The following is a 23,478-nucleotide window of genomic DNA, read 5'->3' on the forward strand; positions in this document are numbered from 1 at the left end:
GAAAAGAATCACCCACTGTTTTGGCGTGGGAAACGATGGCTCTGTCATGTGAGCTACCCAAGCACTTATGAGCAGAGTTTGCAGTAAAAAGTGCTCAGCAGAGTATACAAACCTTCTACTCCTGCCCTTCACAGCTACCCAAATTGACCAGTTGGAGGTTAAAGTTGTTCAGTGTTTATGGGGACAGAAAATGAATTGGAAAATAACAATACCTTTCCCTTTACAGAATCTTAAAAGTCATAAGCAGACTCAAGAGTTTTAGGGCCTTCACACATGACTGTGATACAGTAAACACTGCAGCACCAAAATCACCTGCATGTTGAGGAAAAAAAGTACTCTGGTTGTGTTTTTATGTTGCAACATTTAGCCTTTTGGAAATCCATGAAAATGATATATCATGAGGAGTAAACTAAAAAAAAATCACTGAAACCTCTGATGAAAATTTAGTCCTTTCTGGAACAAAAAAATATAGGAATAAATTAATCATCACAAGCCCTGTCTCCTCCAAACCTGCCCATTTCCTTAAGATTACCACATGGATGTGTGCACAGCGTGTTCTGGGGAGTCATTTTCCTCTGAGTTAACACACCTCACTCCTAGAAACTTTGGTTGTTCTCCAGGCGCAGAAGTCTCTGTCTCCATCTTCAAACTGTCGATGTGAGCAATGGAGATGACTGTAGCAGCTACATACCACGGAAGAGCCATGAGGGAGCATATCACCATGAGGATGGCCACCCAAAAGAGATCCAAGTGATACCCTGCTCCTTTCTGTAGAAAGAGATAACAAAACCATGTGAAGACAAGACTCATATTCGCTATCTAGTCATATTTCCAGAGGGGAATTAAGATGACCAAAGGAAACCGACTTACTTTGCTTGGTAAGTCAAACTCCTTGAAGCAAGGGACTTTATCTTCTAGCAATTAAACATACAGCTGCCTCTTACAGCTGCTATGTTAGAGACCTTCTCTACTATAGCGTTGAATAATTGTCTAAGACTTAAGTCAAAGATACACTTATTATTTGTTTATTCCTAACCTCTCTGTATACAATTTTCTAATCAGAACAATGGAGATATATATGCCCACTCCACAGAGGAATTAAGACCATTCACTGAAGTAACAGAGGCAAAGCATCTTGTAGCAATTTAAACCGCAGTTGTTAATGTCATAGGTGCTTGATAAACGGTGATAGCGGCAGTAGTGGTACTGGCTGTTGTTGTTAAGATAAACATAATAAGCACCTTGAAAGCAGGCACCCTGCCTTCTCTGCTGGACAGCACTGAGTAGTATGCTGTTCATCAACTTACGTAAGTATCCGAAAGCAAGATTGAGAAGGTATGTAGGCCATTTCTCAGCTTTCATAATATATGAAAGTAAATGTTTAACAATCTATTATATGTCATAATTAAGGTAATAAACACTCCCTTAATCAGAATAGGCCGATTTCAAACATTGCCCAATGGTCACAATAACATTCACTGACTGGAAGAGCAGACAATGTAACAAAAGGTCTAGCTTTTTTATTCATGAAATAAATATTGTTAAATGTGTCCGCAATGTTATTCTATGGTTCTATTTCTTTGCTCTATTTATGAAGAAATCAAATACTTGATACCCCTACGGAGCCTGAGAAAATAGAGCAGTTCATTGTCACAGCATGGAAGCAGCAGTGCCAAGAGCCAGAACATGACCAATCCAAGGAATAAAGAGGCTGGTTTTAAAAAATGAGGATGTGATTTACACTAGGAACCTGGTGACTGTTATCATTCAGATCTTGTTACAGTTCGTCACAACACTGCTCTCCTCTCACTGAAATGCCAAGATTTCACCCCTGGCTCGCACACATGGATCTAATCATGTTCTGAGAACTCATCACAGGCAAGCGGAGCTGGTACAAGAAAGAAAAGCATATATTCACCTAGCCCAGGCTTGGCTAAATACAAAAATCTACTTGGGATTATGAATATAGGTTAATATATATTCATAAAACCAGTTATTTTCAGGAAGGTATAATAGCTTGAATTGAGAGTGGTGTAAGGCAGAGGAAAGGAGGGCAGAGGTGGGATGAGCTGAAATAAATTTGTTCAATAATGACTAATGCGGTGAATACCATGATATATCTGAGATTTCAGTCATTCATTCTTTCAATGAATATTGACTGACAACTTAGTACCATGCTGGTGACACATCTGTGAATAAAACAGACAAAAAATCTTGCCTTCATGGAGTTTCCATTCCACTGAGGGAGACAACAATGAATACCATAAAAAAGTAAAATATGCAGCATCTCACATAGTAATAAGTACTATGGAGAACTATCAGAACCTAGGCTTGTAGGATGAGTGTAATGGGAAACCACTGGAGGGTTTGAAATGGAGGACGGTCACGGTTTGCTTATGTTCTAAACACACTGGCTGCTGTGTTAGGTAAATAGGGAAAGGATAGTACGACTACATAACCATTGGAAGAAATCGTGATGATTAGAACCAGAGTGGTGGCAGTGAAGACGGTAAGAAGTGGTTGGGTTCTGGCTATACCTTAAGGTGGAGCCCACAGCATTTTCTCCCTCCTGTCTGTTTGTGTGTCTGGAACCTCACTATGGAGCATTCATGATCTGGCCCCTGTTCACATCTGCAGCCTCATCTTTCATCTCTCTCCAGATTGGATCCTGTGCCACCACCACTTTCAACCACCTGCAATGCCTCATATGTGTTTCTTTCACTGATACCTTTTGTGTGCTTGCCCACATAGCCTCCTCTACCCAGAATAACCTCTACTCTTTCTTTGTTCTTTCTCTCACTCAGTCCTGTTTATCCTTAAGACTTAAATTAACCCTCACCTTTTCTGGTAGGTTTTCCTGCCTCAACCTAGGTGAGATAAGTAAGTCAAGTTGGGTTAGTTCTCCTCCTTTATGTTTCCCTGTTTTTCATTTTACGCCTTCCTCTATCACAGCCCTCATCACACCAATTCTGAAATTATATATGTATTCATCTGTCTTTGACATCAGAATGTAAGTAACATGAGGACCTGGACTGTATCTTTTTTTCTCTGTATTCTGAATACCTTAGCAGAGTACATGATGCACAGCTGATTCTCAATAAATGTTTATTTTGGACAAATAGCATGCATATACTCCCCTTATTGGCAACTGTAAACTCTTATTTAGCCATGAAAAAAATATAAAACGTTATTGTTAATTCGCAGACATGAGAAACATTTGTGGGGAGGGAAAAAGGAGAAAAACAGTAGAGACATCACAGAATTTTTAAGCCCTCTTTAGACTAAATCACTGAAGTCCATATTAGAAGTACCAGCAGGGTAATAATGAGCAGAATCCACAAATCTTGTTACCAAAAAACCTGTAGTAACCTAAGGATATGCACACTAGCCAAATGAATGGGTCAAAAGAATAGCTTATGTAAAAAAAAGTCACCCATGTTACCCTGAGTCATCTCGATGCTTTCTGGATCTATTTTAACTAAAACAAGTTTGAGTTATATATGTTGAAGACTAGCAAAAAGGGCCCATATGAAAGAGGGTGAAATGAAGATTTTAGATGATGGACTATAAAGGTAACTATATAACCATCAGAATAAACAAAGGTTCTGAGATAAAATAATTACAGAGAGACAAGTACTCTGCTCCCCTTGACACCACTGCTTTGAGATCGAGAACATCCTGGCTAGCACGGTGAAACCCCATCTCTACTAAATAAATACAAAAAAAACTAGCCAGGCGAGGTGGCTGGCACCTGTAGTCCCAGCTACTCAGGAGGCTGAGACAGGAGAATGGCGTAAACCCGGGAGGCGGAACTTGCAGTGAGCCAAGATCCAGCCACTGCACTCCAGCCTGGGTGACAGAGCAAGACTCCGTCTCAAAAAAAAAAAAAAGGTCTTCCTTCTCCTCAACCACAGTGGACTTCTTTATGTTCTTAAGGGGAAGGGAAAATGACCAATGTGACCTGAAGGCCCTACCTGGTCTACCTCTACCTCCCCTCCAGCCTCAACTCTCTCATTGCAGCCACACAGGATTATTTCAATCACCTGTTCTCACCAGGTACCTCCTTTTGTAAGGCCTATGCATACACAGTGATTTCTTTGGGTGTCCGAAATAGTCTTCCCACCCAGCCTCATTTAGCTAATTCTTGCTAACATTTTAGGTCTCAATATAAGTGCCATCACATTAGGGAACTCCCTGCACCCTCTCAACACACCATCTCCTTCTCCTTCATGACATCAGCCACATTTGCATGCCACATTCTGCATAATTATGTGAATTGTGCCTCTCTCTCTCATAGTTCCATGAGGACAGGAACCATGTATATTTTTGTTCACCATCAAACTAGCACTTGGCACAGCGTGTACCACAGAGTGGATACTCTAGATAAATGTTTGATGGATAAATGAATAAATGCTAATTCACTCATTCAATGGCACTCTGCTAGACCCTAGAGGTAAAATTATAAATAATACACAGTCCTTCCCTCCAGTGGTTTACTTTAATGGTAGAGCTGGTCAAAACAACACGTGTTTATAAAACCAGTATTAAAGTACGAGTGAATTCAGGGTACTGAGAAAGCATCCAGGAGGGGTACCCAACTCAGTACAAAGTCAGGGATGGTTTGCATGGGGGGTAGTATTTAGGTTGAGTTCTAAAATATGAGCCATAACCAACTCAGAGATAAGAAGTAGGTGAAAAACTATGCAAAGCAAGTTGCCATTCTAAGAAAATGAAATAAATTTGCTGCACAGAAGAAGATGGCTAGAGAAGTTAAGAACTTTTATGTTTTGCTAAAGGCTTTGGAATTTTTTATCCCAAGAGCAATGGAAAGTCACTGAAGGGTTTTAGGCAGGCAAGTGATATAATCAGATTTATATTTAGAAGGATGGCTCTGTTGGGACTATAAATGGTATATTGATAGTGGTCAAGATTAGAGGCAGAGGACAGACACGACAACACTGTCATAATCCAGGCTTGAGAAGATGCAGTTTAAACCAAAGGAACAACATTGAGGAGAGTTTATGGACAACGAGGTCAAAGAGAAAAAAGTGATAAATTTATTTTGTCAAATTTCAACATGCAAGGCTTACCATGTCTAGTAGAGTGTCCGACACACGCTAAACTCTGGAGACACATTTGTTGAACAGAATGGTAAAAGCTATGCTTCAAATTCATGTTGCCCCAAACTATTGCCATGAGACCCAAGAAGCAAACGGTTATGTCAGAGAAGTTGTTTCTGCAAAACCACCTATATATGTATAAAAACAAGCCACTTCTAAGATGTCCCTTTGAGTTAAAAGTATCTGAATGACTAGATTTGAATGGAATAAAAATAATATTCAAATACTGGTCCTTTTTATATAAAGAATACTGCAAGAAATATGGAAAACAGTATTTTTTAAAAATAACATATGAAACTTTTTATCTGTTCTGTACTCCTCCTCCCCACTGCCATTACCTTTTTCAGATTCTCATCCTTTTCCTCCTGGATTATGCAGCAGCCTCTTCCCACCCACCTTCCCCTTCCACTCAGCTCCCCCCACCCACCTCCACTCTTGCTCCTCCCCCATCCATCCTCACTGCTGCCAGACTGAGTGTTTCAAATGCAATTCTGACCCATCAAGCCCAAGCTGGATGTTGCTGAATAGGGGAGGCCACAGGCAGATGAGAAGGCCGAAGAATACAAAGACTCCCTTTCCATGCTCCTACATCTAAAACTCTGAGGAGGCCCTCAAGGATTCCAGAATCTCTACCAATCCCTAAATGTGCCTTGCACATTCTGTGCTCCTGCACTTTCCTATGTGTCACTCTTTGAATTGGGATTCTGCTTCTACTCCTTGACATTTGTTTAAAGTCATTCTCTCCTTTCAGTGCTCCATGCAAATTCCCCTTCTTCCTTCACACCATCCAGCAACCAACCCTCAGCCCTCAATGCTGCTCTCACCACAAACGTCCCTGTTTTTCTCTTGTCCCTGACAACCCACTCTCCTCACGAACGAATCTTTTTTAAAAATCGAAATCATTATATGCCACTTCCCTGTTTAAAGTGATTCCTGTTTCACTTAGAATGAAAAACTAAACGCTGTAAAATTATCTTTAAGTTTCTACATCAGAGCCTCCTCCCAGAACTATTTTGCGCCCGTCTCCACTCCCAAGGGACATTTGGCAATGCCTGAAGACATTTTTGGTTGTCACAGCTGGAGGGTGTAAACGCCTCTACTGATGAGAGACTAGAGATGCTGATAAACAGCCTACAATGCACAGGAAAGCTACCACCAACAAAAAATAATGTCCAACTGTCAATAATGCTGAAGTTCAGAAACTTCGTTCCATGTGACCTGGCCCCATTAACTTTGACCTCATCTAAATGAATTAATTCCCCAAGTTTCAGTCAGAATGGCCTATTATATGTTTCTCAATACGCCAAGCTCCTTCCCACCCTGGGCCTTTTGCATTTGCTCGTATCTTTGGATGAGAAATGATTCTTTAATAAATATTCATTGAACACCTATCCTGTGCTAGTAGGCTCTGTGTTAGATAAAACAACAAATAAGACAGAAACTTGCCCTCTTAGAGTTTACAGATCATTAATTGAGGGCAGACATGAAAACAAATAATTTAATGTACATGCAAGGTACAAGGCACAAATAAAGGCATGGTCAATTCCAACCTTGGTGTTGTAATAGACAGGTGGTGAATAGGGAAAATCCATTAAACTCCTTCAGGGCATAGACTGCAATGTAGAACCATTTTTATCTTCAACATCTAACACAAGTGTTCCATACCTAGCAAGCACTCAATAAATGCTCAAAAGGTTAAATATGCCCTTTAAAGTTTAAAAGACTTCTTGTTTCCATGAATACAAACCAAACGGTTGTTCTATTTTCTGAAACTGGAGATTATTTTAAGTACAAGGAGAGAAAGTGAAACTTTATTTCCTTTTGAAATTGTATATGCTTTACTAATACAGAGTAGAAATCGTTTAGGAATAAATCCACAGAAATCAAAATCTATGAAAGAAAAAGACTAGCCTAGCAGCCTACAGTTTACGTGTGGTACATAGTTGATAACAAAGGAGAGGTGAGGAGCAGTACACACTAGGACACGCAGGGACACAGAATAGACATTCATGCTAGGGGCCCACAAAGATCCAGACAATATGCTCATTTATGGGGACATTAAGAGCCATGACATGGTACCTCCCACCAAGGAGCTCAGAATTGAAGAAGGGGACACAGACTTGTACACAAATTATAACGCACTCTGAATAGAGATTCAAAGAGGTTTGGAAACGATAATAAAAAGTACAGATAATGAAGTGTTTAACTATGTCTAGAGTAAATTCACAAAAACTCCCTGCAGTGATGACATCTAAACAGGGCTTTGACCAACATAAGCACACACTTTGAGAAGTGGAGAGTTTACATGTTTTGCAGTTATCATCTCTCGCACACAGAGTAACAACTGAGAGCCATGTCGGCCAAAGAGAATACAATTCTCCAACATGTATTTATTGAGTCTACCATATGAAACAGGTGGGCCACATGAGAGCTGAAAAGAGGAATAAAACTGGTCCTGATCTTGAAAACAAAAAGGGATAAGGTAATTATACAAAATAGATACTGTAAAAGACATACGTGACTTGTGCCACAGAGTAATACAAATATACTAAGAGCAAAAACAAGAGAAATATAAATTACATTAAAGGTGAACGCTACACTGAGAAGTTTTTGTATTTGAATTATCTTAAAGGATGGAGAGGATTTTGAAAAACAGCAATCATTAGGAAGTAGGGAGAAGAGCTTTCTGGCTGGAGTACCTAGCAGAAGAAACCGTCAGGCTTAAGGAAACCTCCACTGTTCATTTGACTAGAGCACTGGCTAGCATTTGAAGAAAGCCATTTTAAATTTAGCTTGTGGTCCTCTGGCAAAGAGTCTTAAAACCCAGGCTAGGGCAAATGGAAGTTCTTTGAGAGGTAAAGATTTAAAGGGGCCAAAGTGGGAAAGTTTAAAAACACAGGACTGACATACAAGAACAGCACTTTTTAAAAAATGAATGCTTTTGGAATGAAGCAAGGAAGATTGGTTATTAACCCATGGCTAACCCTTTAGAAGAGTGTAGGTACAAAACAAATGGACTAAGTCTATAGGGTTATAAGAGTAGAAACAGAAAGGAAAAATGAAAATAGGGGCAAAAATAGGAATTTGGGAGTTATCAAAAAAGAACACCCTCAAATTAAGGGTTTTACCATAAAAGATATCAGAGCAAATTTGTTGTCACAACCACCTCATATCTATTTCTAGATAGCTATCCTAAATTATTTCTCCCTCCTACACCCAATCTATAACACTCTTGAAATCACTTTCCTTGTGAGAAGTATCCCTGGCTTTGCAGTATGAAGCTCAGAATCTATTCCTGCTTCTGCCAATGACTCAGGGAATGACCTTAAAGAAGTCGTGACCTTGCTGACCCTGGCTTGCTTTTCAGCACTCTGCAGAGCATAACCAACCAAAATAATGGCCAAAGAAAGCCAAGTGCCTTGGCGTTCCTACATCAATACTGAGCTGTTCAGCAGAGTGGAAAGGTGGATCCCATCCCAAGCAGAACAGACAGCCAGAGCTACTTGACCGGAAGCCAAAGCAAATGCCACCCAAAAACATGCTGTTTTTAATATCACAATGCTTCCATCTCTCTCAGTTTCAGCTTTCTCTTTTGAATCAATTTCATAGCAGTTAAGGCCCTTTACAATTTTAGACAGAATCTCCAGTGTTCACATTCCACAGCTCTCCTTTCCTAACAAAATATGAGCAAAACAGTTTTCAGAGTGAGAAGCCTTTGATTCATGATGAAATGGTCACTGGTATCATTAGATTTGTGACAAAAGACTGACACACCTATTCCATAACTCTCATTATTCAAAAGAATGATTTCAAGTGGCAATTCCGAAGGTGATGAAAACTTATTTTTTATATATTCAACTCTTATTTTAAGAGGCAAACCCTAATAAAGCTTGATTTTCTAATGTTTTCTACTGAGAATAAGGGAAAAAAGTTCTGTATTTTATCATTCCTAAACTTCTGAAATTCTAAATTGTGAATTTTATCAATAAGAAAATTCAGTGAGTAAAAATTTGTAGGCATTTATTTACCTCCAAAGACACAGAGTAAATCTAGCCAACTGTAGATCGTAATTAAGAATTTGTTTGCAAATTTTTTCAGAATAAAAATGTATTAGTCAACATCCATTTCAAGGCTTTGGTAAACTAAACCAACATCAAAAACCCTCTCAATACAGAACATCTGAAAATGCTCAAAAAGACACAGAAAATATATTTTAGAAACTATGGCTTATCCACTAGAAAGAGGAACAATTGGATACAAAAAACAATAGCCACGTGAAGAAGCAAATCCTTGGAGTCAGCAAGCCCTGGAGCCTGGAACTGCCCTGAGAGACACCGTGCCAATCCTTGGAGGCTTAGGGCCTGAATTAGAATGACCATCTGAACTCTTGGGACAGAGACCAATTCTCGGGCTCTGTGGGAGAGGGCAAAGATGGGAGATACCACCCAAAATAAAACTAGTACACTCTAAACATGGCATACTCAGTTGGCCAATCAAAAAAAAAAATACCCCACAGAGAAAGATAGTGAGAACACATGCCTCTCTCAGCCTTGCCATTGGGTATAATGCCAAAAGAAGGGAAAAGAAAGAAAGAATCTCCCAGGAGAGGGATATTCCTAACCACAAATCTACAATTGGGTTTAGAGCTGGAATTCACATTATCTCCGTGACCTCGAAATTCCGAAGCCAAACTTCTTGTAGCTTAAAGTTATCTGGCCTTTTATAAATTAGTCTTGGGCTTCTCTCTCTCTCTCTGTCTCTCTGTCTCTCTCTCTCCTCTCCCTCTCTCTCTCTCTCTCTATATATATACAATATCAAAATTATATCTCCTCAAGCTTCTAGATCCAATGGCCAATTTAAAGGAAGCACAGAGGACAAAAGAATATGTTTAAATGGGCCAGGTGTGGTGGCTCATGCCTGTAATTCCAGCACTTTGGAAGGTCAAGGAGGGCAGATCACGAGGTCGGGAGTACAAGACCAGCCTGACCAACATGGTGAAACCCTGTCTCTACCAAAAATACAAAAATTAGCTAGCATGGTAGCATGCCCCTGTAATCCCAGCTACTCGGGAGGCTGAGGCAGGAGAATCACTTGAACCCGGGAGGCAGAAGTTGGAGTAAGCCGAGATCACACCACTGCACTCTAGCCTGGGCGACAGAGCGAGACTCCATCTAAAAAAAAAAAATACCCAAAGGATTATAAATTATGCTGCTATAAAGACACATGCACACGTATGTTTACTGCAGCACTATTCACAATAGCAAAGACTTGGAATCAACCCAAATGTCCATCAGTGACAGATTGGATTAAGAAAATGTGGCACATATACACCATGGAATACTATGCAGCCATCAAAAAGGATGAGTTTGAGTCCTTTGTAGGGACTTGGATGCAGCTGGAATCCATCATTCTTAGCAAACTATCACAAGAACAGAAAACCAAACACCGCATGTTCTCACTCATAGGTGGGAACTGAACAATGAGATCACTCGGACTCAGGAAGGGGAACATCACACACCCGGGCCTATCATGGGGAGGGGGGAGGGGGGAGGGATTGCATTGGGAGTTATACCTGATGTAAATGACGAGTTGATGGGTGCAGCACAGCAACATGGCACAAGTATACATATGTAACAAACCTGCACGTTATGCACATGTACCCTACAACTTAAAGTATAATAATAATAAATAAATTAAAAAAAAAAAAAAAGAATATGCTTAAATGATACCACGGGGAAGCAATCACGAAGATCTAGACTATGGCAAATTTTTTAGTACAAATGTAGCAGATTTTATTTTCCAAAAATGGCTGGAAAATATCTCCTATCTTATATGATTTTCTACAATACGACCTTGCCATTCCCCCATTAAAAAGAAGATTCCCCCCTCATCTCCTTGAATGGAGGCTGCCCCTGTGACTATTTTGACCCATTGACTATGGCAAAGTAAAGAAGTAAAGCTGTGCCAGTTGCAGATATAACCATTTAATGGCCTAGCATCTTTCACTTCTTAATTAAGTCAGCTGCCATGTAACAAGTGCAAATAACCCAACATCACCAGAATGTGAGAAGCTCAATGATCTTAGAATTAAGAAAAGTATCTCAGAGCAGTACAATATCTACTCATGGCAGGAGTGGGCATGGGGGAAAGTCACTTTAATGTAATTTTGCAATTGAATTCACAACTTTTTCTTTCATCATAAGTGAAAACCACTTGGTTTCCTTTGGGAGCACTGATTTCCTGGAGAGATCTGTTCTTTAGTGACAGTCGAGTTTTTTGTTTGTTTTTTTGGTTTTATGTTTTTGTTTTTGCTCTTTTTTTTTTTTTTTACTCCCCATATTAGAGGGGAGCATACCTCACTTGTTTTCATGCTTCTGTGAACTGCCTTGTACTGAAGCCCAGTTACTCTTCATTCTGCCCTTCCACATCACTAAATATGCTGACCTCCAGGACAGTTACATACTTTCACTTATGGTTTTAGTAACTTTCCCATGATGTTCTTCTCTACCATACTCTGCTACTTTCCAATCATGTCAATATTGAGGCAGGTGATACTTTCAGTACACCAGACTCACGTTACTCTAACTTACAAGTGTTGACGGACGTCATCGTCAACTTGCTTCAGGAGCTAGCCACATGCTTTGGACCAGTTCATCAATCTCAGCTTTCTCTCCTTCCAAACTCTCAAAATCTAAACATCTCTTCTTTGACCAAAGCTTTTAATTTTCTTCTCCTGGTCTTATTATTTTGGGATTTACTCCTTTCTTACCATGATCCACAGCTTTTTAAGTTCTCCCTACTTGGATAGTTTATCAGAATCCTCCTCATCTCTCTCATTCCTCTACTCAATGGGTTTCTATAGTCAGCCAATTCTTTATATTTCCTGAATATTTTTCCTGCTATACCTACTGTGCTGGACTCTATTCTTAGTAATATCCTCTCCTTCTGGGTAACAGACTCTAATGCATTAACATGCTTCCCTCATATGGTGGTTATGAAAAGTTAATGAGTTAACATATAATACAAAGTGCTTAGAAGATGGCCTGGCTTATAGTAGCCATCCACTAAATAACAGCCCTTATCATTGTTACCATTCATATCTCACTTCTTCAAATGGTATTGTGAAAATTCATTGCAACTAAAAAAGTCACTAGAGCTGGAAAAACATTATATAAAGTAAGAGCATTTTAGGCAGCTCTCTTGAAAGATATCCCAGACCACTGAGGCATTTTCTTTAGAGTCATAACAAAGTTAATAACTGATTTTTTAAATGTACAAAATAAAGTATTTTTCTCCATACTTTATGGTTAATAACATACTGACACAAGTAAGTGAAGACAAAAAGCAAGAATGCATATCAGCAGCTTACAACCACGAACTATCTGAATAATCTTTAAGAATAAACCTGAGTTGATTTAAGAGAAGGCAGATGCTCAGTATAAATTAATTAAATCTTTGATTGTCATTCTCTTTATTGAGGATATTTACTCCACTAAAATCAGATATAGGATGACTGTGGCTAAGTAGTAAATTATGTTTATATTCTTTCTGTGCTGGTGAAAGAAATATGATTTGAAACCTTTTTTTTCAGATTTAAATGAGCTCTCCCTAAAGTGCTACATTGAAGACATGTGCCAATACAAAGTGATCTCTGGTTCTGCAGACTTGTAAGGAACATTAGCTATAGTAACTCCCAACAAAGCTTCCTTGGTTTTTAATCAATTAGTGTTTTCAAGTACTAAACAAAAAAAAAAAAGTAGAAGGCAATGATAGACATATAACAGACACTTACCTTGAGTTTATGTTCTTTTCTGTTTACAATCACAGCTGTAATTTGTTGGTCCATGAAAATCAGTATAGTGACCAACAAAGCTGGGATAGCAGCGGCAAGGCACACCCACCAGGGGTTTTCTCCAAACGGTGGAACAAACCAACCTCGGTTTGGACTTGTTGGCTTGAAAAAGACAGAGGACATTTTTCAGAAAATTATCAAGTTAATATATACTATTTGGTGAAAAATCAATGGGAAGACATGCTATTATATTTGGATAACCAACATATTGAGAAATATAAACAGTTTTGAGCTGGAGAATGAAGATTATTCACCAAAACCCTCCCAAAGGATGTTATTTTTGAGAAATTCTTTAAAGAAAGGAGAGAAAGAATATGAGCCATTGGAAAAGAAGTGAATGGCATTTTGTGCATTTGGGATGATTTAAGATAAGGACTCAAAATGGAAGAAACTGATTTAAGTTTAAAGAGTAGCCAGAAGAAAACTCCAAATGTAACATTCAGTAAAAAGGTAGCAAGAAATTACCAAACCACCATGAATTTTGTTCATGGGTTTTAGCAATTATAATGAAGTTGTTTATACTATTGCCAAATTTTAACAGCTTCATAATATATATAAAAAGTCATGGCCGGGCGCGGTGGCTCAAGCCTGTAATCCCAGCACTTTGGGAGGCCGAGACGGGCGGATCACGAGGTCAGGAGATCGAGACCATCCTGGCTAACACAATGAAACCCCGTCTCCACTAAAAATACAAAAAAATTAGCCGGGCGTGGTGGCGGCGCCTGTAGTCCCAGCTACTCGGGAGGCTGAGGCAGGAGAATGGCGGGAACCCGGGAGGCAGAGCTTGCAGTGAGCCGAGATCGCACCACTGCACTCCAGCCTGGGCGACAGAGCAAGACTCCGCCTCAAAAAAAAAAAAAAAAGTCATAACTGTTTTTATATAAGTGAACTAATGTAAAAATTCTGGTCTCTTATTTTACATATGAAATAATGATCTATAATAACTGGGTAAATTTTAGGAAATGTCACCAAAAAACTGGAAAAGATTGTCATTTTTGCAGTTCTTAGACTGTTTTCCATCAATAGATCATGTATGTCTACTCCAGAACTACAGAAAAAAAGTGTTTCGTATGCTTTTCCTTACTTTCAACAATGCAAATAAAAAAGCTAAAATAGAACGCTGTGAATTATTTTCTCCATATTTGCTGTCAAGAAAGTCTCATTTCTCTTCTGAGGATATTCCCATCATCTGTCTCATAATTCTGTCACTGAATCTAACCTCATTTTACTACAATTAGCAGATGTGAGCTTGTTAGGGAAAAAAATTTGTCTTACTCATCAATGCATTTCAAATTTCCAGTTTAGAGCCTGACTCAATATTCAATAAATATTAACTCAAATGAATTAATGATTGAATGGATGAGAACTTATCTTTACTAATGAATATGTGATAGCAGAGATAATTCAAAAAATAATGTGTGTTATAACATATATATCCTTCCTCATTAAGTAGTTATTAATCTAAAACTGCAACTGGCTTAATAATTCTTAGCAAATATATGATCTCAGTAGTGGAGGGAATGAGGATTATTTTAGAAAACAGATGAAAGGCTTGTAATGAAAAATGTAATGAAAATATTAGCTAGGAATATATTTAGGAATGACTGGAATGTAAATTTTATCCATTACCTGCACATATCAATAGGTTCGTAAGTTAAGTAATTGTTATATCTACCTTGTAATAATTACAATTTGCCATATATATATGTCTCATATATATATGCCTGTGGTAGGTACTTTCATAGTATGAAAAGAGTATTAGACTAGGCGTCTAGAGGCTTGGGTTCTAACTTCACACCTTGACATTACTAGTTCCATAATCTTAGGCATTTTACTTAATTCTTTGAGCTTCAATCTTAACGTTATAAAATCAGGATGATGACCAGCCTGGGCAATACAGTGAGACCTTGTCTCTATAAAACATTACAAAATTAGCTGGGGGTGGTGCATGTGCCTATAATCCCTGCTACTTGGGAAGATAATGTGGGGGGATTCTTTGAGCCTGGGAGGCAGAGGTTGCAGTGAGCTGAGATTGCACCACCACACTCCAGCCTAGGCAACACAGCAAGGCCCTGTCTCAAAAAAGAAAAAATCAGGAGGATGATAGCTACATTATGTACTTCCCAGAGTCATTATATAGATCAATGTAATAAGGCATATAAAATATTTTGGATATTTAAAAATTTCTAAAACTATAAGGCAGAGTTTATAATAGTATTATCAGTTGTTTTAAATAAAAACCCTAGTCTTGACATTTAATTGTAGTGAAGAAATTAAACTACATGTCTATATGAGCCTAAAAGGGACTGATTTTGAAAAAAAAAAAAAAAGGATAATTGTACAAAACTAACTCAAAGGGACACACAATAAACTAGAATGGGGGAAAGAAAGAAAAAGAGTTCCAGGAATGACCAAAAGACAGACATTCACCTACCTTGAACTCACTTGGCACAATTAGTTTTGGAGTGTCCACGCCTACCAGGGCATCTATTACACAAAAGATGAGAATGGACAAGATAATGGCAAAATCACTGATCAGTTTTCTTGCCTGGAAAAATAAAAAAGAAACCAGGAACCATTTAGCACCAGATAGATACATTTGTTTGTGTTTGAACTGAATGAAGAATTTTGTATTTGCTAATAGTTTATAGTAACAGCTTCATTAACCAATTGAAGGGGTATCAGAGTGCAGAAAGATTATTTTTTAAATTGTTTTTGTATTAGTATATCACCTGGCTAGACATAATGTAATCCCAAAGAACAGATTGCTCTCTCTCTCTCTCTCTCTCTCTCTCTCTCTGTGTGTGTGTGTGTGTGTGTGTGTGTGTGTGTGTGTGTGTGTATGTAGACAGGGAGAGCAATCAAATAGAACATATCCCTGAAATACTGTATAAACTCATCCTGCTTGCAACATGGTCACCTGCATAAGAATGAAAACTAAGTACATATTATAAAAATCTGTCCAACAACATAGAAATTCTGTGTTATTTGGGAGGCAGCACTGTGAGTACAGAGTAAGATAAATCTCATAAGACAGCCTGAAAACACCAAGAATCTAGCATGGAAGGGCTTAGAAGTTCCTGTCCCTTGGGTGAAGTAAATATCAAGATCTCAAAGTAACGTCAAGTGATGAAAGATGGAAATGTCACAGCTGCACTAGTTTTGTCAAATAAAATATTTCTCAATCCAGGTTAGCACTTAAAGTCTCACATATGTGGAACATCTCTCCTCTACCACTTCTTGCGTGTGACTGCCATTATCTGCTAACCCTCCAAATTCCTAAGTACCTCCCTCTGGTCAGGACAAGGTCTGGGCTTTAAGGCATACAGCATTAAACTAAGACCGTTCCCATGAAGTGGGTGAATAATGGCCATTTGCAAGTTGGTAAGGGGAGCATAGTACCATTTGGTTTCTTGAGATTGTTCTGTAGTCTCTAATGGCACTAATGAGGATTAAGGGCATTACCAGAGCACAGATATCTGAGTTTCCCATATGGTGGATACACATGTTAGCACATAATTTAATCATTCAACAAGAATCTACTTAGTTCCTAATAATTTTCTTGGTGCTAAGGATACCACAGTAAACAAAACCGATACAATTCACGTCCCCGTGAAGCTCATAGCCAAGTTATATACAAGGAAGCCTGCTCCTAAATAAAACCAAGGTTGATTCAGAGGTTATGAAGTTATCTCAGGGTGAGCAGTCAGTTTCTGATGCTGCTGGATGAAGGAAGGGAGATCAGTGATGGGGTGAGTGGATGCACTGTTCTGAAGACAAAGGATTTCTTGAAAGGGAATAGTATTACTGCAGCCAGGTAGTCAACAGAAACTAAAATGAGAAATGAAAATTACGTGGCAGGGTGGGTAAGGTAAAGGCCCTAGTGTTCAATGCTTGACCTGTATCAGGTGTCAGGAGCCTGATACTAGTGGCAGGATCAGAGTTGTTCCTTTCGGCCTGGAGTTCCTTTCTTTCTCAGAGGGCTAGATTTGCTAGGGTTAGCTTTCTTGAAAAGTATATACTGAGGAAGAGAAGGCCAGCCTTTTGGGGGCAACTTAACATCAATTATACACAATAATGTTAAGAACCAATAGATGGCAGGGATCAATTTCGGTAGACAATATAGTACAGCAGTTAGGAGCACAACTACTATTGGAACTCCTGCACCCTTATTTCCTATTTGTAAATACTTATCCTTTCTTAGCTTCAATTACTTTACCTGCAAAACATAGCCAAAATAATCCCTACAACTTCATTGGTTTGTTATCAGAATTAAATAAGAAAAGCCATGAAAGTGCTTAACAGTATTGCCTGGAACATAATAAACTCTCCTATTATAAGTTAATTATTGTTATTTCAAGTTCTAGAAGCTCTCATGACTGCAGAGACCACTGGAATACCTAAATGATCTACCGTCAGGAGGTCTTTGAAATGAAACTTCAAATCCAAGAAATAAAAAATAAAAAGCCCATTAGTAACATAGAACTGCCACTGAGAGCTAATTTTGGTTAGAAGTATCTGGAATCACAGCAAAAAAAGGATGTTTCTCAGGGGCTCCATATTGGAGGAAACTCATTTATTAAGTTTTGTGCAAGTAGTGTTGACACTGGCAGTTCAGTGTGGTCTGGCAAAAGATGGTCCTATGAAGCAGTTCAGGAGTACGTTAGGAAGTTACAAACACCCCTCTAGACTAGTGGGTCATAAATCACTGGAGGACCAGAGGTCATTGCAAAGGTAAAATGGAAGTTAGTTCTCACTTATCACTCTTACAATCCTCACCTAGAAAATGCAACCAGTAGGCAACACAAATATCCTATAAGTTGTTCGAAAGAAGAGAAATAGTTATTTAAAAGGCAGATAGCTTTCCTCCTCTTTTTAATAAACAGGAGAAGGGAAATAGATGGGAGCAAATAAATTCAATCTGCAATTCTTTGCTAGAAATTCCCATAGGACCTATACCTCTGGCCCTGGTGGAGGACAGATCTGCTTGACCAAAATCACTATCAGGCACCTGGGCAATTCTGCTTCTTTAGTTGGTAGAAGAGGCATTCTAGCTTTCCATAAACTGGATGCCCTGCAAAACCTACATGGCAAACTGAACCTCATCACTGAGGGCCCACATATGGGGCTGCTAATTTGGCCACACTACTCCAAGAGATGGTGAGATCAAGCCACATGATTCCAAGTACCAACAAAGAGAAAATGCCCTGAAAGATCTATATTGCTTTAAGAAATTATTCAAGGTATAATAATGTTGAAAGAAAAACAGTTTTTTTCAGACAAATATACTAGCTGTATTTTAATTTGGGTGTTGGTTACACAAATGTATAATCTGTGAATTCTACTATGAAAATTAAAGCTGAATTTAAAATGTACCCCAACACCCCCTCAAAATCCCGTAACTTCCAAATCCAAATCAGGGTTGTCTTTCAAATTTTTCTCTTCGGGAAGCTATTCATTTATTTTAATGGTGTTGTTATTGTTCCAAAAATTGTAAATTCCTTTTATAGTTTTAGTACTGAGCAAAGATTGTTTGATTACCCACATTAACTATCACAGATGTCTGAAAGATCCATAATTCTATCTTCTTTGAAATATATTTTTTGTTTCAATATTAATATATGTTCATTATAGAATGTTTAGAAAAAATAATGAAAAAAGAAAATGTTTTCCAATTCTACTATGTAGAAATAAATTTTAACACTTGCAAATATATCCTTTTATACATATTTATGTGCATATATATGTGTACATAATAGAATTTTTCCCATACTGTTTGACATTTTGATTTTTCCACTTTTATTCCATTTCATTTGATATTTTCCATAATAGTACACATTATTGACTCCATAGTATTATGCTGAATGGTTATCCTAAAATCTACTTTTCTATTACCCTACTGTTTAGATTGTTTTTAACTTTTCACTATAAAGAACCATATCATAAAGAAATCTTTGCACATATATAAGACTGTTTCCTTAGAATAAATTCCTGTCAGAAGAGTTACTATATCAATGTCTATATAAAAATTTAAATCTTTTGCTATATAATGCCAAATTACCTTCTAGAATGTTATATTGAGTTTCCAATTTTCGCTGTACTCAACAATACACAAATTACTGCAGATACTCTGTAAAGTTAAATCCGTACAAAGCAAAAGAAATTTGTCACCGCTGAGGATATTCAAAAGAATATAAAATTGTCATATCTCCCAAAATTATCATTTCTGTAGCTTAATGAAGCAACTGAATTTCTTACTCCATTCTGAACTCTCATATTTAATACAGAGCCTACACAGATATATCACCCTCTAAAGATGGCCCTAACATGTATTCTCAAGAGTATCTCATTAAACTTCATAAACCTCATATTACATGGATAGACAGTAAATTTAGAATTACAAGTGGATACGAAGGCAACTCTGATAGCAGGATATGTGTATGGAAATAGTCCAACCATCCAGTATAATTTTTCAAAAGCAACTGTCTGTAATATACCAGTTACCATGTTCTGATCTAAGAATACTATGGCATTCTGAAGACATTTTGGAAATCAGATCTAGCAGACCTGAATTGCATCCTACTTCACTGGATACTCTAGTTCTTCTTAGCTGGTCCTTTCAACTCCTCCAAACTCTTGAGACTGCAGTGTTCCACAGTTCAGACTTTGGTCTCTTCTTTCCTATCTATATTCTCTCCCTAAGTGATTACATTCAGTCTCATGCTTTAAAATGCCATTTACATGCTAAAGAAATATAAAAAAATTTATATTTCTAGGCTAGACCACTCTTCTAAATTCCAGAATCATCTATCTAACTACCTGACACCTCCACCTGGATTTTTTATATATACTGAAAGAGGAGAAATAGTTATTTAAAAGGCAGATAGCTCTCCTCCTTTTTTTAATAAACAGGAGAAGGGAAATAGATGGTGGCAAATAAATTCAATCAATCTGCAATTCTTTGGTAGAAATTCCCATAGGACTTAAACCTCTGGCCCTGGTGGAGGACTGACCTGCTTGACTAAAATCACTGCCAGGCATTTCAAATTTATGCAAAAACTAAGTGCTTGATCTTCCCCTGGCTCGTCTTCCCTGGCCCAAACTGCCCCACCAATGACACCCTAAACCTGCCCTTTGAGTAGTTTTCTCTATCTTAATTAATGCCAGCTTAATTTTCCCCATTGCTCATACCCAAAACTTTAGAATATACTCAACTCTTCTTCCTTTTATATCCCACATCTAATTGGTCAGCAAATTATGTTGAAAATATACCTAGGATCCTATCAGTTCGCATCACCTCCATTGCTAGTACCACACTGTCTAAGCCACCATTTTATCTCATATGATTTACTACATTAGCTTCCTACATAGTCTTCCTGCTTCTGCACTTGTCCCCCTTCAGTACACTATTAACATAGCACCCAGTATACTCATCTTAAAATTTAAGTCAGATACTGTGGTAAGCAGATTAAAGTATAATATATCCCTAAAGATGTCCACGTCCTAATTCCCAGAACCTGTGAATATGTAATGTTACATGGCTAGGGCGAATTAAGGCTGCAGAGAAAATTAATGTTGCCAATCTACTGGTTTAAGGGAGATGATCCTGAATTAAACAGGTGGGTCCAATGTAATAACAGGGGTTCTTGTAAATGAAAGAGGGAGGGAGGAGAATCAGTGTCAGAATAACAAAGTATGAGAAAGACTTGACTGGCCATTGCTGGCTATAAAGTTGAAGGAAAGAGTCATGAGCCAAATAATGCAGGCAGCCCCTAGACAGCAGAAAAGGCAAAGAAACACATTCTTCCCTAGAGCCTCCAGAAGGAATGCAGTCCTGCCCACACCTTGATTTTAGCCCACTGAGACCCATTTCAGATTTCTGATCTCCAGATCTTAATTTTGACATCCAGATCTGACCTCTCAGATATAAATTCTGTTGTTTTAAGCCACTATGTGTGTGGTGACTTGACAAAACAGCCATAGAAACTAATAACATATAAACAAACAGGTAGAGATATATAAATGATACATATAGTACGATATATATACATACATACACATGTACGTGATGGCACTTGTCAAGTGTGGCATTATCACAGTATAGGTAGCTTAAAACACTAATGTCAATACATGTCAGGATTACAGTTCTTAAAATTTATGGAGAAAAAAGCTACCCTATTAATAGCGTTGCTTAACCTCATTAAAAATCACAGGGTGATACATTTTGCATAATATACAAACTTCTATTTCCACTTCCTTCCCCTTAAATTGTACAATATTAGTTTAGTTACAGCAGAAATCACCCCTGGAGAGTGTTTATTATTAAGATATTCATTTCTGTGATCTTGAATCCAGTTTAAACTTCATAGTCAAGGAAATTGATTTTTCCCAGACCACTGTTGTATTCAACTCTAAATCCCCTAATTAGAGAAGACAGGTAGGGGTGCTATTTTAGCAGACGATTAATGTCTTACTCTATACTAAAATGAAACTTTTAATTTGAGTTAGGCAAAACTGACATAGTAGAAGTAGAAAGTGCCCTAAAAATGTCTAGCAATGAGTACATACAGTCTACTAGATACACACTGGGGTCTGTAAATAAGACTTCTGTGTCTGACTTGAAGGAACTAAGAACTGCTCTCTTTGGGCCCTTCTCACAGTTTTAAGCACATTTAGAAAAAAAAAAGTATGTGATTTTCTTTCGTCATTTGTTTTCCCTTTCATTTCATCAAACTTGATCTCTTTCAAAAACTCCAAAAACATGCTGTTATGTAGGTCAACATATCAATAAAGATATCAAATTAGAAAGTCATAGTTTCCAATTCTCTACTATTAACAGCTATTACTGGTAATGATTAAAAGTAGAAGTGCCAAAGTTTTCATGAGAAAACCTGTTCCCTCAAGATTTCATGCCCAAATCTGTGGCTTCTGAGGCCTCAAATCTAGCTTAAACAAACATCATAAATTGTGGTTGTCCATCCAAATCAAATGTTAAGTCTCTCCAGGCTCAAACTTCAATATCTTAGGATTATAAATTATCACAATCTAACAGAACACAAATTAAGATAATTAATAGCAAGAGCTTGCCATTAAAACAGTTTTTTTAAATGATACATGGATGTGCTACAGCACATAACTCCTACCTCAATTTATTAAAGACGGAAAGAGAAGCATGTCTCAATTCAGACTGTAATGCCTTTTTTATATCAGACTAGTTTTGAACTCTTTCATTTTTGTTTACTACTTTTAATTATAAAAATGAAGAGGAGAATAATATTTCTGTCCTCTGCAGGATTAATTAGACAGTATCTCAATTAATCTAATGAGAAGCCAGCAGCTTAAATATTTAAACTACCAAAGCAAAGAAGGAATTAAGCAGATGGGAAAGGAAATTCAAATAAACATATGCTGTTCTCTCCTTCTTTGGCAAAACAACCTAATAAATCTATGATAAACATAATATTCATGAAAGATGATACTGTATTAATTATTAAGAGAGTCATAATCATAGAGACACCAACAGTGAGAAGCCAGTTAATTTACAGGGGAAAAATGAATTAGGTTTCTTGGAAATCCCAGAGGACATGTGGTTTTCACTTTGCAAGGGCTGCAGCTGCTCCTAAATTAACTGGAGGGAAAGGGCCATGCGTCTACAGAGCAGTTCTCAATGGATAGAGCTGTTATAAAGAGACAAGGACAGCAGGAGGCACCCTGGTGGGCTCTCAGTGCATTTTAACTCATGGTGTCAATTCCTCTAGTGATTGTGGTGCTTGGAAAATGCTAAAAAGCAGTGTAAAAAAGCATTTATTCTCGATGAAACAAAAATTATGCCAGACAATTATGGGTCTTTTGGTAATCACAAAAAGGCAACGAAATACCCTACAAAGTTTGAAATGTGACCCCCCCCCAGTAGCCAATGCTATAAAGCATGATCCAAAAAAAGCATTAATAGCAGTCATAGCAATAACAATAATTCATTGTACTTTGATTCAGTAATACCCACTATAATCAGAATTTAATAAAAGGAAAGTCTGATTTTGACTCTGAGATTTTAATGCCATAAGTTCTAAGTCAAAGAGATTTGGGGAGCAAAGAAGAGAGATGAACTGGATAATTTATCTGGGTTGGGCTTGGAGCTTGACGATGGAAGTCTACTGGAAGGAGAGTCAGCCTAGTGAAGTGGTTCAGCAAAGATGCTGAGGAGACTTTGGCAATCACTAAAAGACCTTTTCTTCCATTCTGTCTCAAAACTACACGGTAGAACAAGAAACCCAATGTGTGTATACCAGAAGCAAATGATCAAACCACATGGAAAATACTACGTCCCAATCTGGTTACTATCTTCTAAATTAAAACTGAAAATTTGGAGCTAATCTAGAAAAGGGCAGCCAGAGGATTTGGGAATACGGAAAACACACCACAAGAAAAACGATGGCAGGCCTAAAGACTACTGTAGGGAGAATTTGTCTTCAAATACGTGAAGTCTATCACAGGAAAGAGAAATTA

General features: G+C 37.9%; 1 protein-coding gene across 4 annotated transcripts in view; it reads right to left on the reverse strand.

Annotated features, from left to right (window-relative positions):
- SLC4A4 (solute carrier family 4 member 4) overlaps positions 1-23,478 on the reverse strand; it is a 430,044-nt gene that overhangs the window by 29,038 nt on the left and 377,528 nt on the right. For all 4 annotated transcript variants that reach the window (XM_078003501.1, XM_078003500.1, XM_015138561.3 and 1 more), the window contains 3 exons: positions 15,407-15,520; positions 12,913-13,074; positions 590-768 (listed from right to left, as the gene is read on the reverse strand). In XM_078003501.1, the coding sequence (XP_077859627.1) occupies positions 590-768; positions 12,913-13,074; positions 15,407-15,520 (455 nt within the window). The remainder of the gene's footprint in view (positions 1-589; positions 769-12,912; positions 13,075-15,406; positions 15,521-23,478) is intronic.

Source organism: Macaca mulatta, chromosome 5 (assembly GCF_049350105.2).
Source record: "Macaca mulatta isolate MMU2019108-1 chromosome 5, T2T-MMU8v2.0, whole genome shotgun sequence".
NCBI lineage: Eukaryota > Metazoa > Chordata > Mammalia > Primates > Cercopithecidae > Macaca > Macaca mulatta.